Here is a 14093-nt window from a genome sequence, read left to right on the forward strand (position 1 = left end):
ATATATATATTATTCTCCTTTTAGCTATTGGAACCTGCATTTTTGTGAGTTTACTCTTAGTAATTATACTTTAAGTACTTTAAATGAAAGGCAACTTTTCTACTTCACCCATTTCTGTGAAAGTTTCATTGTCCATTGTATAACTTAACATAAACTTTAATGATACCGTTTCCTACAAAACGGATTATATCAGGTTAAAAAAAGTCAGTGAATATTTCAAATACAAAAGAAATATTTTCATTGTTTTACCTTGGTAGGATTTGCAATTAGCATAATTTGAGTAATTGCTGATGGAGGCAAGAATGGATTATGACCAGGCAATCCTGTTCCAGAAGGTGGCTGTAGTCTACATTTACATTTCTAAAAAGGAAAAATATTTTCAGTTCCAAATGTTAGTAATTTAATTAATTGAATTGTAATGATTTGCTAGTTGTATGAACAATAAGAACGACGAAAAGTAATTAGATGAATATTAAAAACATACTTTTGGCACCACTGCTTGAAACAAGTAATTGGTAAGTGGCTTCAAATTCTTACTCATTGTTGTAATCACTACGACAAACACATCTTGCCTTGGATTGTCCCGAGCAAAATGGAGCACAACAGATATACCATTCTTCTCTTCGATTACTGTCATAGGCGGATTAATACCTATTGAATAAACAATAAAACGAACAGTTTTATTTTAACCGTTACTAACGTGTCTCATTAAATATCGGGCATTGAATAAGAGGTATAACATCGTACTCTGTCTTTAGGCAAAGATATAATGTACTTTTATGATAATATCAATAGATGCAAAAGAACAGGAAACAACAATTTACCTGGTTTAATATCTTGAAGGCTAATGTTAATGTCTGTCAATGGTTTAATCTCCGGTTCGGGACTAACTGAGTTTTCCGTCGACGGTATTATTGAAGCAGCATCCCATACACTTGATCGATTGTTACATCGGTTCGTTTCTATCTTCTCATTTGCATTAGATTCGATGGTTTGAGGATTAGTATCATCGTGAGATGGAATGTTATCGCTTAACTTAAGATGAATATCAGACAGTTTGTCGTTTTTTACACTTGTAGTATCCGACAAATTAGGAAAATGTGAAGAACTGCTGCTACGAGGGAAGGTCGTTGAAACGTTTGAAAGGTTTGATATTTGGTGGACGATTTATACTTTGTTTACTATTTTTTGTAGTTTGTTTACTACTACTACTACTAAACGCCGTAATTGTATATAATGGAACTAATTAAAGAGTATAAGTACGTTTTACCAACCTTCCTAACTTTACACGTGAATTCGATACTATGCCTGATAAGCTTTGCTTAAGCAAAGACTCTCCCAATTCGTTCAATTCCTCCAGTGCTTTTGCTTTACTGTCAATTTTCTTTTCAGATGTGTTGATTAATTCATCTGAAAATGGAATGTTACTCACCATTTGTTCGTTTATTTAATCGATCAAATTCATTATTAAAAACGCTCGATTTTTTCAATATATCAGCGTTATTCAATCGATAGAGCATATGTGTCAGATATTTTACATTCACGGACCTTTTTTATTTTTAGGTAAAACATTAATTGGCTGCATGACTGATTCGATCATTAAGAGATTTGCGTCAGAAACCGAAGAGATTTCTGAATCTTCAGACTTCCCTAGTGAACTGAAGATATCTCCTAAAACTTCCATATCTGACTGATGATTTGTGGTCATTGCGTTTACACCATCACTTTCAAGAGGAACATTCTCCATTGGAGAAGATAAATCTAATAAATACGGACTGATATCGGAGTCTATTTTAGGCTTCACACATTTACCATGAACTATAATAGCGGTGTACTTCTCAAATACTTGTTCCAATTCATCACTTGCAGCAAGTACATCACCTATTAGATTATTTAAACATGATACGGCTTTAAAATTCCGACTAATAATTATAACGTAAGTTTTTACATTTTATGCTCAAGTTATTAACTTGATATTAGTAAAAGTTGAATGAAGAAATGATTTTTTAATAGACAAAGAAAGTAATTCGTTAAATTAAGTTAATTCGTTAAGTTAAGTAAATTCGTATTTGTTAAATTTCTTTAAACGAATTTCGATAAGATACTTACTAAGCATTCCTTCGTTATCTTGGGTTTCATTTGCTAATCTGAGCACAATTGGTTTTAATCGTTCGCAAGCCTGATATAATTCTTTCATTAATTCAAGATCTTCCGTACTAGTTTCATTACAGTTATACGAATCTAACATTTCTGATAATAATTTTGCATTGTTATGAACAGACTCTAGCTCCATTATCCTACGTGAATTTAATTGTACTCTTCTTTCATCCTATAAAATAGTAGTTGATATATTTTGCAAAACTACTATTTTACAATTTTTCAAATACATATTACACTTACCTCTCTCACCATAGTTTTAATTAATCTATTTGCAGCTTGTAAATCATCAGGATTTTTACTTTGCAACAATTTCTGCAGCAATTTAGATTTCTCTTCATCATCAAATATCGTACTCTTAGTTTTTAATGCTTTCAATCCTTCCTCTTGAGCATTATTTAAAGACACGGAATCATCCTGAATACATGTACAATTTTCACATCTTAAGAAAAGATTGAAAAAAAGGAGACTAAACTCTCTGTCAAAAATAATATATGGAACTTACTTCTATAACACCCTGTTTTTTTAACATTTCATAGGCTTCTTTAATTTTTAATTCTTTTGGATACTCCCTTGTCCATGTATGTAACAACTGTAATACTTTTTGGCGCACCATGGCTGGCGTTTTACCACCTAGATACTTTGGTGAAACTAAACGAATCATTTCATTTAAAAAACGAAATTTACCAACTTCTGCGTGAAAAGACGGCCCGCATCTATTCATACATGTATCTAGTAACTGTAAAAGTAATTAAAAACCAAAAACAACATATAAGAATGATAAAACTTATACTTGTGCAATATGTATGTTGGTTTACTACCAGAGATTATCTTTTAATTTAAATTTATATTCAAAAAGTATCAAATACTAAACAATAAGCAATAAATCAAATAAAACAATCAAAATAAAATGACTTCTACTTCCTATATGTATACATATATGCATACATATATACAGGTTTTCTTTAGAATAACTTTAAATAAATAAAATAATATGAAATGAAATAATTTTACATCTGAATTTGTTATGCAACAGAAATTTGACAAAGAAACTTACAGCAAGAGCTTGAAGTGCTTCAGTCTCGTTAGATGATTGAATACGCAGTGCTAATAATTTAGTGCCAATTTGAATACCTTCTGCTTCTTTGGTGAGCATCACACAGAATGCTTCGGTTGCAGCTATATCAGGTTTTTGATTTTGGGGATTTGTTACCCTTTCTACAAAAAAGATAAGAAAGAAGGAAAAAATAAAAGAAGAAAAAAAGATATATTTAATAAATTAACCACAACTGAATATCTATAAAATGGACAGTCTTTGTTACTATAGACATTTCTAGACAATAAATAAATATATAGTATCTTAACTTACGTATCAGGGCTTCTAAACTTGTTGTAACAACAACATCCATTTCTATAATTTCCTTTAAATTTCTTTAAATTCACGCGTTTTAGGTTACATGTGTTTATTTGATAGATAATACGAACAAAGATTTGACAGATACCATTTTGAGCTTTTCCTCGCAAACAGCAATACTCTTAAAATTAAATATAATATTTCTTGATAAGAGAGATTCCACATTTACAATTGTTATCTTATTATATTTTGGTTTTTCTGCTATAGTTACGTGAAAATATTAAAAAAAAAAATAGTATTTCATTAAGTCTAGAGAAGTCTTAGAGGCAAACAGCTGTTCGCAGTGTAAAGTATAATTCACTGTGGAATTCTATTCGTAGTTCTTGTAAAACTGACATGAGAGGCGCTTTAATAAATGTTGCTTCGTTGCACGCAATATCGAAAACGAAAAGACATTTCAATCGAGAATTCTCGAATCTTGTTATCTAGTATGTACGTACGTACTTGCACGATAGAAAAAATAGGAAAGACCTATAATAATTAAAATAAAATATAACATTACGAATTCTTCATAAATGTTCATTACAGTTTCATCATACATAGAGTTTCATCGTGTTCGTGAGTAATGAAATGGTTGATTGGCCCTCGATTAATATGCATGTACAGGGTGGTTCAGGTAAATGAGATTACTTAAATATTTACCTTATTTGTTATATCGTTGTATGGAAAAATTTGTCAGGAAAAAGTTACATTATTTCAGGAACCACATATAACGTTGGAAATAGTTTTCTCTCATGATCATTTCTTTTTTACAGGATTTTAAGGTCATCAATATTCTTTTAAGTAGAACCTTATATTTATTTTCCGATATTTTTGTAAAGCATGAAAAAACAAATACAGTTATCTTAATAATTATATCGTTATCATCACTTAATCTTGAAATATTTGCGTCTGAAATATACATAATATAATACATATTTTATTATGTCCAATCAACAGGTGATAAAATTAAAAAATCCAAATTTTTCGGCTCCTAGGAAGAATTTTTTAATTTCGGGGAGAGCTCAAATGAAAGTTTAGAACGTAAGGAATTAATCGAGATAAGTTCTATTTAAATATTCTCCCTGGTTTCTTAGTCATAAGGTACGATCGTGGGTTAGTATTGACTTTAATCAAATTTATTAATATGTGGTTTTTTCTTCTTAATTAATAATAGTCGTGTTAGATAATAAGACAAACATGAGAAAACCATTGAGAAACTCACAAGATTATATCTAGAATTTATTTAAATTCTGATTCTCTTCTTACATAACCTATCATGTTTAATCTAATATTTGTGGTTTCAAGAAATTATTAAATATTCTTGTTCGTGTCAATTTTGTAAAGATATTTTTTACTTTACTTGATATGTATATTTCATAAATATTATTGCAATGAAATTAAAAAAACGTTGTAATAATAATAAAAACAGTAGTGATGATCATTCCCTCAGAATCTGAAGCAGAGGAATTAGGAAGGCCAAGCAGATCTATAAAAATGAAACATATAAAAATGCATATAGAAGAAGAAGAATTTGAAGATGATGAGCTTACTGATGCAAAAAGTGAAGCTGGTGGAAATGCCGGATGGGCAGATGCTATGCAAAAAATTCTACGGACAAAAAAGCCAAAACGTAGGAAAACAATAGTTTTATCAAAAGCAAAAAGGTTATACGATGTGAAAGATGAAAAAGATAAAGAAAAGTTGTCATTTGAAATTGAGAAAGAGAAAAGGGAAATAAAAACAGAGGAATTAGAAGAAGCAGATGCTAATGTTAAAAAACCACGAATAAAAGAAAGGAGGAAAGAAAAACATTTAGGTATTAGAGTAAAACCAAGCATCACGGACAGAGAGCGTGAAAGGACATTACAAAAGATTGCTACAAAGTAATTTAATTACTCTAAGGATAGAGGATGTAATTTTTTTGTTTATTTTAAATAAATAATCATTTTTTATCGTAGAGGTGTAGTACAACTATTCAATGCAGTTAAACAACAACAAGGTGAGATTAACAAAAAATTATCAGAAGCTGGACCATTAGAAAGAAAACGCGATGAAGTATTGAAAAATATCGATAAGACTGTATTCTTGGATGTTCTTATGGGAGGAAGTAAAAGTATACCAGTAGATAATGATGTAAAAAATGAAACGCAAGAAAATGGAAAGCATAAAAAGCAGGTAAAGGTATTTCTTAGACAAGTGTTATTATTATTAGCAAATATTTAATGCTGAAAAAACGATAATATATATATATCTCATATAGAAGGAGAAGGAAATTTGGAATGTGCTGAGAGATGATTTTGTAATGGGAACGAAATTGAAGGATTGGGATCGGGAAGACATGGATGAAGATTCTTCGGCCCCTGAAGACATAGATAGTGACAATTAAATTGTAAAAATATAAAATACCGATACATATGTGAGAAATGATTCGTGCAAAATTAATTTAAAGGTATGCTACTATCACTCGTCGATTCATGATGACGATTAAAGAGTATCCTTTAATTAAATTATTACGAGTAAAATTTTACCTCTATTTTAACATTTTTGGTTTCCTATTCTTTTTTTATTACCTATATATTTAGAAAAAAATGTAGATTAAAAACAAAGTTTCAATTTTTTATTAAATACTTTATTTCATTAGTAGCTTTACTTTGATATCTTTTTTATCTATGCAACAACGGTAATAATGTGTTCAGTGTATAATTTTCACGTAACTTAGTGTATATTTATAACGCATATATGACTCTATGTAAAATTAATTTTCATTGTATCTTGTTTATGTCATATAAATACGACATGTGTGTGAGTATGTGTGCGTGGACAATAGTGCCACGTAGTATATTTTTGTAAAATAACAGTGTACATCTTATGCATTTATGCCACAGTTCTTTCAGAGTAGTAAGTTCAAACTCAATTCGGGAGATACATTTACATATACATAATCTGTACATAGGACCTGTACATAGGACATGTGTCCAACAGTTATTCTATACACGTCTTACTTTTATGTATTCTATATTCATTGTTTTCTCGTGACACGTAAAAATATAAATTATGAGCTTGTTGCATCTAAGTTTGAATTTCAGAAATCGTTAACTGTATTGCGTTTTATACTAAAATAATATAAAAAGCAAATATATAACAAGTAGTCTGTAGAATAGATTACTAATAATGCGTAAAAAATATTTGAATTCATTTACGACGGTCATTTACTTAACAATTACTGAACCTAGTGTGTAGATTAACCCTTGGACGGACTGAACTAACTTTTCCTCGTCTTTCTCCTCTCATTATTATGCCATAATTAAATTGATTGTACCTTTTTGTATATAAAATTATTTTCAGGACTTAAACAATTTGGTGATCCTCTTAGGTCAGTTGAATTATCTGTCCGCATTTTTCCATGCTTTTTTAAATGTTATAATTATCTTTTTGTGTACAAATAGACTTAAAACCCATCATAGTACATTTAGATTAAAAACTAACAAAAAATATTTGATTCTTATAAATTAAATAATATTAATTTCAATTGTATAATAGATTTCTCTACTAAATTTCGAGCGCTCTTAGTACTGCGAACTTTATTATTTAAGATACGTTTCAAAGTAATTAATTTCCATGAAAATAAACTGTTACATTAATAGAATATATTTTCACTTTTATTATAAGCTTTTTACAGAATGTAATTATCGACATATGCACCTTTGGTCAGAGAGTTTTCTACCTCCTATCGATTGTTATCATATATTTTCAGTGTTATATCTCACGTTATACCCGACTTTCGCGAATGTCTGCCAGTGCTCCAAAATTTCTAGTCTCTTCATCAGAATAAACAGCTTCGCTTTCTAGCCTGTGCGACCTGCCGACAGCCTCGTCAGTGCTTTGATTTCTTATATAATATCCTATCGGATTAGATTCCATATTGTGATTAGTTTCATCCGTCTGGCCATTTTCGGGATGTATATTTCTTAGACTAGATTGATCTTCCTCATTCGCTTGTGCTCTCGACCTATCGTTTTCAGTTGCGTCGTTATACCAGTTTTGCGAAGTCTGGCTATTGTTGCAATCGTCGGAACGTGATATCCGGACGAAAACTACTCCAGTCTCTTGGTTATCTCTCTGTGAATTTTCTATGTTATTTCTACTTTCTTCGCTAGTTCTCGACATGCTTCGAACAAGATTTCTTGTATTCATTAACTCATTTGCCGACGTTATATTCCTCGATACTTGATCGGTATTATTTGGGATCACTCTTTCGTTGTTTCGAATGTTATTATCGGACAAGCAATAATTTCCATTATTCGACAACGTGTCGCTTTGTCGTTCGCTTACGTTTCCGTTCACGTTATAAAACGAGGTTTCGTCTTGATAAGTTCTAAGAGTCTCAAAGTTCGCATTACTAAATACTCGTGGTACCATCTCCTGACTCAACCGGTATAATTCTAATTCGTTATCGACGTAATAGCTATCAAGTGGATTGCTAATGATGGATGGATTTCTCGAGACGGTCCTTCGTGGGAAGCTTTGACTCGAGAAATTCGTTACGGTCGCATAAGGGTATGCTATTGTATTCATCGGATTGCTTAGTATATGCGGACAACCATCTAAACTTTGCATTTCAATTTCTTCTTTGCCATCGTGACAATAACCGTGCATATCTATCTCTTGAGGAAGATTGGCAAACCTAACGATAGAATTATCAAATCTATTAAAGAGAAATTATCGCAAATATCTTTAGAATCAAAACTGACCTGTGTAGTAAGATATCGGAATACGATGGCGGCATATCCGACTCTTCTTTACCATAGATACTCTCGTAAGTTGGTGGTGGAAAACACCCAACGGATCCTAAGCTATCTTTGCTTGACGTTTCTGCATCCATCTCGAGTATACTACCTTGGCTGTTTTGTAGCTGATGTCGAATTATGCCTCGTGGATTTCTTTGAGCACGTAGTACGCTATCACCTAGTTCCACCAAATCTAAACCTGTTCCGGCAAATAACATAGAGTAACTAACATTTTCGTCTTCGATTCGTTGATATTCTACAACTTGAAAGAAAAGGAGAAGAAGAAGAAAGGAGCACCGAAGTTTAGTACATGTTAGCAATCTCACCAGTTGGATCGGTTTGAAACTGCGTGAAGATCGTACCATCCACAACGAGCATCCTACCGTGTGGCAAGAGAATAATCGTTGGTGTTGCTACCATAGTTTGATCGTTATTGCTAAATCGTGAATCCGGCTCTGGATCTTCGAGTTGGCAGCAACAATGTCGTCTGCACAATGATCTGCAGAACGGTGCGCCCCAACAGCAATAAGCGAATATAAAGCAGAGCACAGCTAGCATCACCAAAAACGTGACTACCCCTTGGCGTTGTTGAGCGGCTGTGAGGACTGGACCTTCGCCGCCGCCGCCGAGACCGATGCCGAATCCTAACCCAGCGCTGTTGCTCATCTCCCCTGTAATCGTCATTTCTTTCTTAAATATCATAGATTAGTTAGTATCATTGGCTCATACACAAATGAACCACAATAGTTTGAATCAACTTCTTTACTTCCTTATTTTATCCTATATTTAGATACTTTACCCTGTTGTATTCTCTGTATTTAGTTATTTTATGCGCTAACATGTTATATAAAAGAAATCCAAGTTCAGGTATTATTCTCTCGCGGCGAATAGGCTCCGCTTCAGCCTATTGGACACGTTTCGCAGGAACAATCGGACATTAATCGCAAACATTTTCCCTTTCGCGCGATAAATGTATTTCAATCCGCAATGCGGAGTAAATAGCGATACTAACGCATCTGTTCTTGGCAATGATCCAATTTTGTGCGATGAATTTTAATGCAAGGAAAATTTGATCGCCGTTTACCGAACATTTTATTACATTATTTGAAAAATTAATTGTACGTTTTCCATCGCTGCTGCAATGTTTTTAGGATACCCACATTCACCCACGTTGATTCCATCAAAATTGATCTTTTCCTTTCGTTTGTCTTCTCTTATTCTATCAATTAACGGTATAAATTATTTTTACGTGGATACATTTTACATATTAACTGTTATACATCGTTGTCACGGAGTTCGATGAACAGAGAAATGATCGTACTGTACGGTAATGGTAATGGTAATGAAGCTACCTGAAGCGCATCGATTATAACACGCGCGAGAAACAACTTGGAACGTTGGGACGCTCTCTCTTACGCTTTACGCTAACGGAATATGTTTCGTTATCTGTCGGGAAGTAAAGTAAGGTGAAAGTGAGAAGAGTGCGGTAATCTTGACATATTACAGGCGACGATAGTGGGTCAGTAATTCCAATCGTACCTGGGTTCATAGATTACTTGGAAAGTGTCGGAATATTACGTACGTTTTCTGATACAGAGAAAGTGGTAATCTGGTAATTGTCGTAGCTAAACTTCGGAACTGCGGTTTCTTCATTAGCAAAATGCAAATATATTTCATGATGTTTTCGTTCAATTATTCAACTCGAAACGCATCGTTTCGATTTGCGATATGTTATATTTAATAAATTGATTTTCTTGCATAACAGATACATGTATCATAAATATATGTACGTAGTAGTATCCTTTGAAACAATCTTCGTTTCTTTCTCTTACCACAAGTTTCAAGTCCCTTTTATTTGAAATCAATTTTGTATGTAAAATCGATTAGGTAAAGGTGTAATTAAATATAACAAAAATTCATTTACCTTGGGTAGTAATGTTGTACAGCCAAGTCGCCCCCGTGGTGGACACAGACTCCGTAATTTTGCGCGATTCGTACACCACGAAAATAATCCTCTTAAATTTCGCAGAAAAATATTCCTTTCTCCTCTTCAACGATTTTTAAACATAAAATGATTATGTCGACAGCCGTTGCCCGTAACGTATCGCATTGCGCGATTTAAAGTTTCTACACAAACTAACAACAATCCAAGTAACATACACACAACTTAAGTGATACGTTAGTTACTTATCGTTGACACGACAAGATAATAATTCCATTAACAATCTCATTTCTCTTTTCTATCTCTTAATAACTTATTATTATATTTCCGCGGCAAATTTGCTCGTTTTGAAATTTATCGCGAAATATTACGCGGTCAGGATTAGTAATTTACATTGGAACCAGTTTGAAGCTCGTTGTCAATGACATTGGAGGAAACGATGAAGGTGTTATATTATATCGCGGACTCGATGATCCTCGCGACGAGTTCGCAGGAGAATCTCTTCACGAAGGCATCGAGCGTGAAGTCGAACAACGTAAGTACACTGTCATCATGGAGATACTCTTGACCCATTTTAATATCTCCCCACTTAACATCAACCTGCTGCTTTTCGCCTTCGATGCCTCTATTTTTCAATTAGGAACGTCCGCTGGCCGATACATTTCGTTTCTTATTTCTTAGCCGTGTTCCCCTCCTCACGACCTAAGTTCCGACGCTTAGGTCCTATCGTCGTATCTCATCGCGACATTTCCTCGTCACGTACTTTCGTTAGCGCCGTTTCTTTTCGTTCCTCTTTGTTCTCCTCTGTTATCTTCGTTTTGTTTTAGACAGCTGTATACTGTAACAAGATTGAATTTCATCGATTGAAAATTCAAGTTTCCTGAAACGTCTGCCGATCGATTTCATCAGACGCAGTACGGTTTTTATATAGTACAGCGACGAATTCGAGAATTCTTTTGGCTATGTCGTGTTCGAGTCAAACGATATTTACTTGTGCGACAAATTTTGCATAACACTCGATGACATATGATATACGTTTCAATTTAATTAACGCTCTTATCGGCGAACGATATTCATTTCATTCATTTCACGTTTGACATATTTTCATCTGAAACCTTTGCAAGGATGCAGGCATTCCATTTAATTGTTAAATCGAATCGTTGACATCCCTTTCCGTTGACTTTGACGTCATCGATTGCAGATGAAGGCGCGCCATATTATTTACAATTTACCGAATGTCCAGCTGAACAAATTGTAAAGTACAAATTATATGATACAAAAAGAAAAAAAATATTATTTACTGTCGATTCATTGTGCATTCACGCAATAACTTTTCAAAATATTTCTTTTCTCTACACCGTATAATTTTGATGTAATATCTAGAAACGTCACTAATATACGTATATTTCTAAATCGAATTCGTTTAATTGTTTGTAAAATCAGATCGAACTAATTAGCAATTCTTCGAGATTGAGATTAATAGATTACAAGTTAAATGCAAGTATAATACTTGTTTGTAATAATATATTTGAACAATGTCGTAGCCATGATTCACGCACATCATTATCGCACATTATTGTCACACTGAAAGATAAAACTGTGTACATGTGATAATACGTAGTAAATTCGAGGGGTAAGTTTCACGCTACATAATCACTTTTAGTCTCAACAATATTTGCATAATACTTGCATCACGATTTATAACTATTGATCTATACAAAGTAACACAGTAACATTTGAACTTTTGACTTCTTTTAGATCTTCGTTTCGTCGAAAGGATAACGATTACAAAAACGGTAGTATTTATTCGTTGTATGTACCTTAATATGTGGGTTATATCCGGTATATGAGGCCAGTGTGTCGAATACGTTACTACTTTACTACCCTCGAACTTCTCCGTTGCTTGTGGGGCGCAGCACCTTCTCACGACCCCTTGAGACCACTGGCTTACGATTCGTCGATGCTCTCCTCGATGGCGCTTGTTTACCTCCCTCCTATCCTGTTCCCCACTCTCGTACATAAAATCGTTGTAGTTTTTTCTACCCTTTCCCATCTCTCTTACTTTAATATTTTGGTTTCTTATTAGTTTCTAAATTTTGCTCCAAAAATAAATACATTTTTTTCTCATACATATATCGTTTATTTAATCAAGATATTTATAACAATATTTTACAAAAGTACAAATTTCGTATAGCTAAATTAGTCAAATAATTTCTGTGGTAAAATGTCCAAAATCCACTCTTTGAAGGCCTGTATCTCGATCTTACTTAATTCGTGATCTACGTTATTTAATGGTACAAATTGAGTATTAACACCGAGTTCTTTTAGACTGTTATAGCATTCTTCTCCCCATTTTATTGGGACGAGTTTATCATTAACACCGTGAAATTGCAGAAGAGGTGGAGCATGTATTCCTGGATTGTTTTTCAAATGCTATGCGTGATAACAAAAAACAAGCGTCAAATGTGTTGATATTAAAAAATAATAATATGGGAGTTTATATCGCCATATGTACCTGATATACAAGTGAATTTTTATTAAGAAAGCTAGACATAGCGCAACATCCAGCTAAAGATAATTTGTACCTATACGATAAATACATCGATAGGGCTCCTCCCATTGAAAAACCAGCAACAACGATTTTATCGTTTGGTATACCATCAGAAATTTCTTTATCGATAAGTTCTGCGATAGTTACACACATTGAATTTATTGATTGAGCGTCTTCTTGGGCTTCTATAGATATACTCTTACGATCGAACCATACATGGCTTTGCTAAAATAACAATTATTTTGTATACATTATCAATCTGTTTTATGCGTTTTAAATTTATCGTGTCAATTTATCGTATTACCATCCCACCAAGAGGTGTATAAGGTTGAAGAGGTGCGGTAGGGTAAATAATTTTTATGTGTGGAAATTTTAATTCCTCCCTATTCAGAATGTCGATCCACTCTTTAAAATTACTCCCAGTAGCTCCTGAAATAGTAATATAAAAAATGACTTTCAACGTTCACCTATTAATTATTTCATATAAAAAATAATCAATAATAAATAAAAACTTATTGACAAGTAATATAAATATACCTGATCCATGAAAAAGGAATAGACTAGCACTATGGACGTTACTGGCATTTACAACGTTAATCTTAGGTAGCTTAGCCATATCACTCTTAATGTTATCACTCTTAACGACACCAAACTAGTCAACAACCAAACACTGACTGATGACTTTTCATATTGTTTATATAATTATCTACTCTCTTATGGTCATTATCTTCCCTTTATCGTGCAAAGCAAGACGTCCAACATTTCGATCTTACAATTCCTAAACGAATAACTTAAATATTCCTATTCCGTGAAGGTAGTTCACAACGTTTAAAAATTGTACGACAGACTTAATAAAATATATATGTACATATTTAATATATATTTATTCTTTTTACTAATTGCAAACAGGGATAAAAAGTGTGTAAATTTATTAAAAACATTTATACAATGCACTTTGGTAAATAAAGCCACGTTATGTATGCCATGTAAAGTATACATGTCTCTTCTAATTCAAATATTTATCAATTATCGTAAATTAAAGTATCAATCTAAGTTATAGCATGGTAATATCTCGACGTTAAATATATATCATGACGTAGTCGAAACAAATACGAAGTATTTTCATAGGAACTGTACGATGAAAGTCAATTGTTTATAAAAAGTTTTCGCTCGACGGCCGAATCGTTGACATAACCTCGTTTCTGCGCACGCATATCTCGATTACCATTCGACTTTCTTCGAGATCATTTGAAAACGCAT

General features: G+C 32.9%; 4 protein-coding genes across 11 annotated transcripts; 1 reads left to right on the top strand and 3 right to left on the bottom strand.

Moving 5' to 3' along the window:
* Positions 1-27: 27 nt before the first annotated feature.
* On the bottom strand, positions 28-4008 carry LOC117213105 (ADP-ribosylation factor-binding protein GGA3). 2 transcript variants are annotated; one of them, XM_033458426.1, is made up of 11 exons: positions 3873-4008; positions 3215-3375; positions 2663-2896; positions 2401-2574; positions 2110-2329; positions 1549-1881; positions 1275-1410; positions 825-1114; positions 485-651; positions 250-360; positions 28-172 (listed from the first exon to the last, which is right to left on the bottom strand). In XM_033458426.1, the coding sequence occupies exons 1-11, from the start codon at positions 3907-3909 to the stop codon at positions 80-82; spliced, it is 1956 nt and encodes a 651-aa protein (XP_033314317.1). In that variant the 5' UTR covers positions 3910-4008; the 3' UTR covers positions 28-79. The 2 variants fall into 2 exon arrangements, with proteins under 2 accessions (XP_033314317.1, XP_033314316.1); XM_033458425.1 differs by lacking the exon at positions 3873-4008 and adding an exon at positions 3527-3668.
* On the top strand, positions 3878-6092 carry LOC117213119 (RRP15-like protein). Of its 2 annotated transcripts, XM_033458459.1 has the most exons (6): positions 3878-4003; positions 4100-4187; positions 4511-4666; positions 5004-5436; positions 5512-5728; positions 5814-6092. In XM_033458459.1, the coding sequence occupies exons 4-6, from the start codon at positions 5048-5050 to the stop codon at positions 5937-5939; spliced, it is 732 nt and encodes a 243-aa protein (XP_033314350.1). In that variant the 5' UTR covers positions 3878-4003; positions 4100-4187; positions 4511-4666; positions 5004-5047; the 3' UTR covers positions 5940-6092. The 2 variants fall into 2 exon arrangements, with proteins under 2 accessions (XP_033314350.1, XP_033314349.1); XM_033458458.1 differs by lacking the exon at positions 3878-4003 and having other exon boundaries at positions 4014-4187; positions 4511-4654.
* Positions 6093-6593: 501 nt separating this feature from the next.
* On the bottom strand, positions 6594-12226 carry LOC117213108 (putative uncharacterized protein DDB_G0289263). Of its 6 annotated transcripts, none has more exons than XM_033458434.1 (6): positions 12103-12226; positions 10265-11525; positions 10173-10188; positions 8667-9011; positions 8305-8539; positions 6594-8237 (listed from the first exon to the last, which is right to left on the bottom strand). In XM_033458434.1, the coding sequence occupies exons 4-6, from the start codon at positions 9004-9006 to the stop codon at positions 7322-7324; spliced, it is 1491 nt and encodes a 496-aa protein (XP_033314325.1). In that variant the 5' UTR covers positions 9007-9011; positions 10173-10188; positions 10265-11525; positions 12103-12226; the 3' UTR covers positions 6594-7321. The 6 variants fall into 6 exon arrangements, with proteins under 6 accessions (XP_033314325.1, XP_033314323.1, XP_033314324.1 ...); XM_033458432.1 differs by having other exon boundaries at positions 9923-10188; XM_033458433.1 differs by having other exon boundaries at positions 9923-10188; positions 10265-11120; positions 12103-12221.
* Positions 12227-12406: 180 nt separating this feature from the next.
* LOC117213066 (lysophospholipase-like protein 1) lies at positions 12407-13982 on the bottom strand. The gene is made up of 4 exons (XM_033458340.1): positions 13371-13982; positions 13138-13262; positions 12798-13058; positions 12407-12715 (listed from the first exon to the last, which is right to left on the bottom strand). Exons 1-4 carry the CDS (start codon positions 13447-13449, stop codon positions 12482-12484), a joined length of 699 nt encoding a protein of 232 aa, XP_033314231.1. The 5' UTR covers positions 13450-13982; the 3' UTR covers positions 12407-12481.
* Between the last annotated feature and the right edge of the window lie 111 nt (positions 13983-14093).

The sequence above is a fragment of the Bombus bifarius genome, unplaced genomic scaffold (assembly GCF_011952205.1).
Source record: "Bombus bifarius isolate JDL3187 unplaced genomic scaffold, Bbif_JDL3187 scf7180000008494, whole genome shotgun sequence".
NCBI classification, from domain to species: Eukaryota; Metazoa; Arthropoda; class Insecta; order Hymenoptera; family Apidae; genus Bombus; species Bombus bifarius.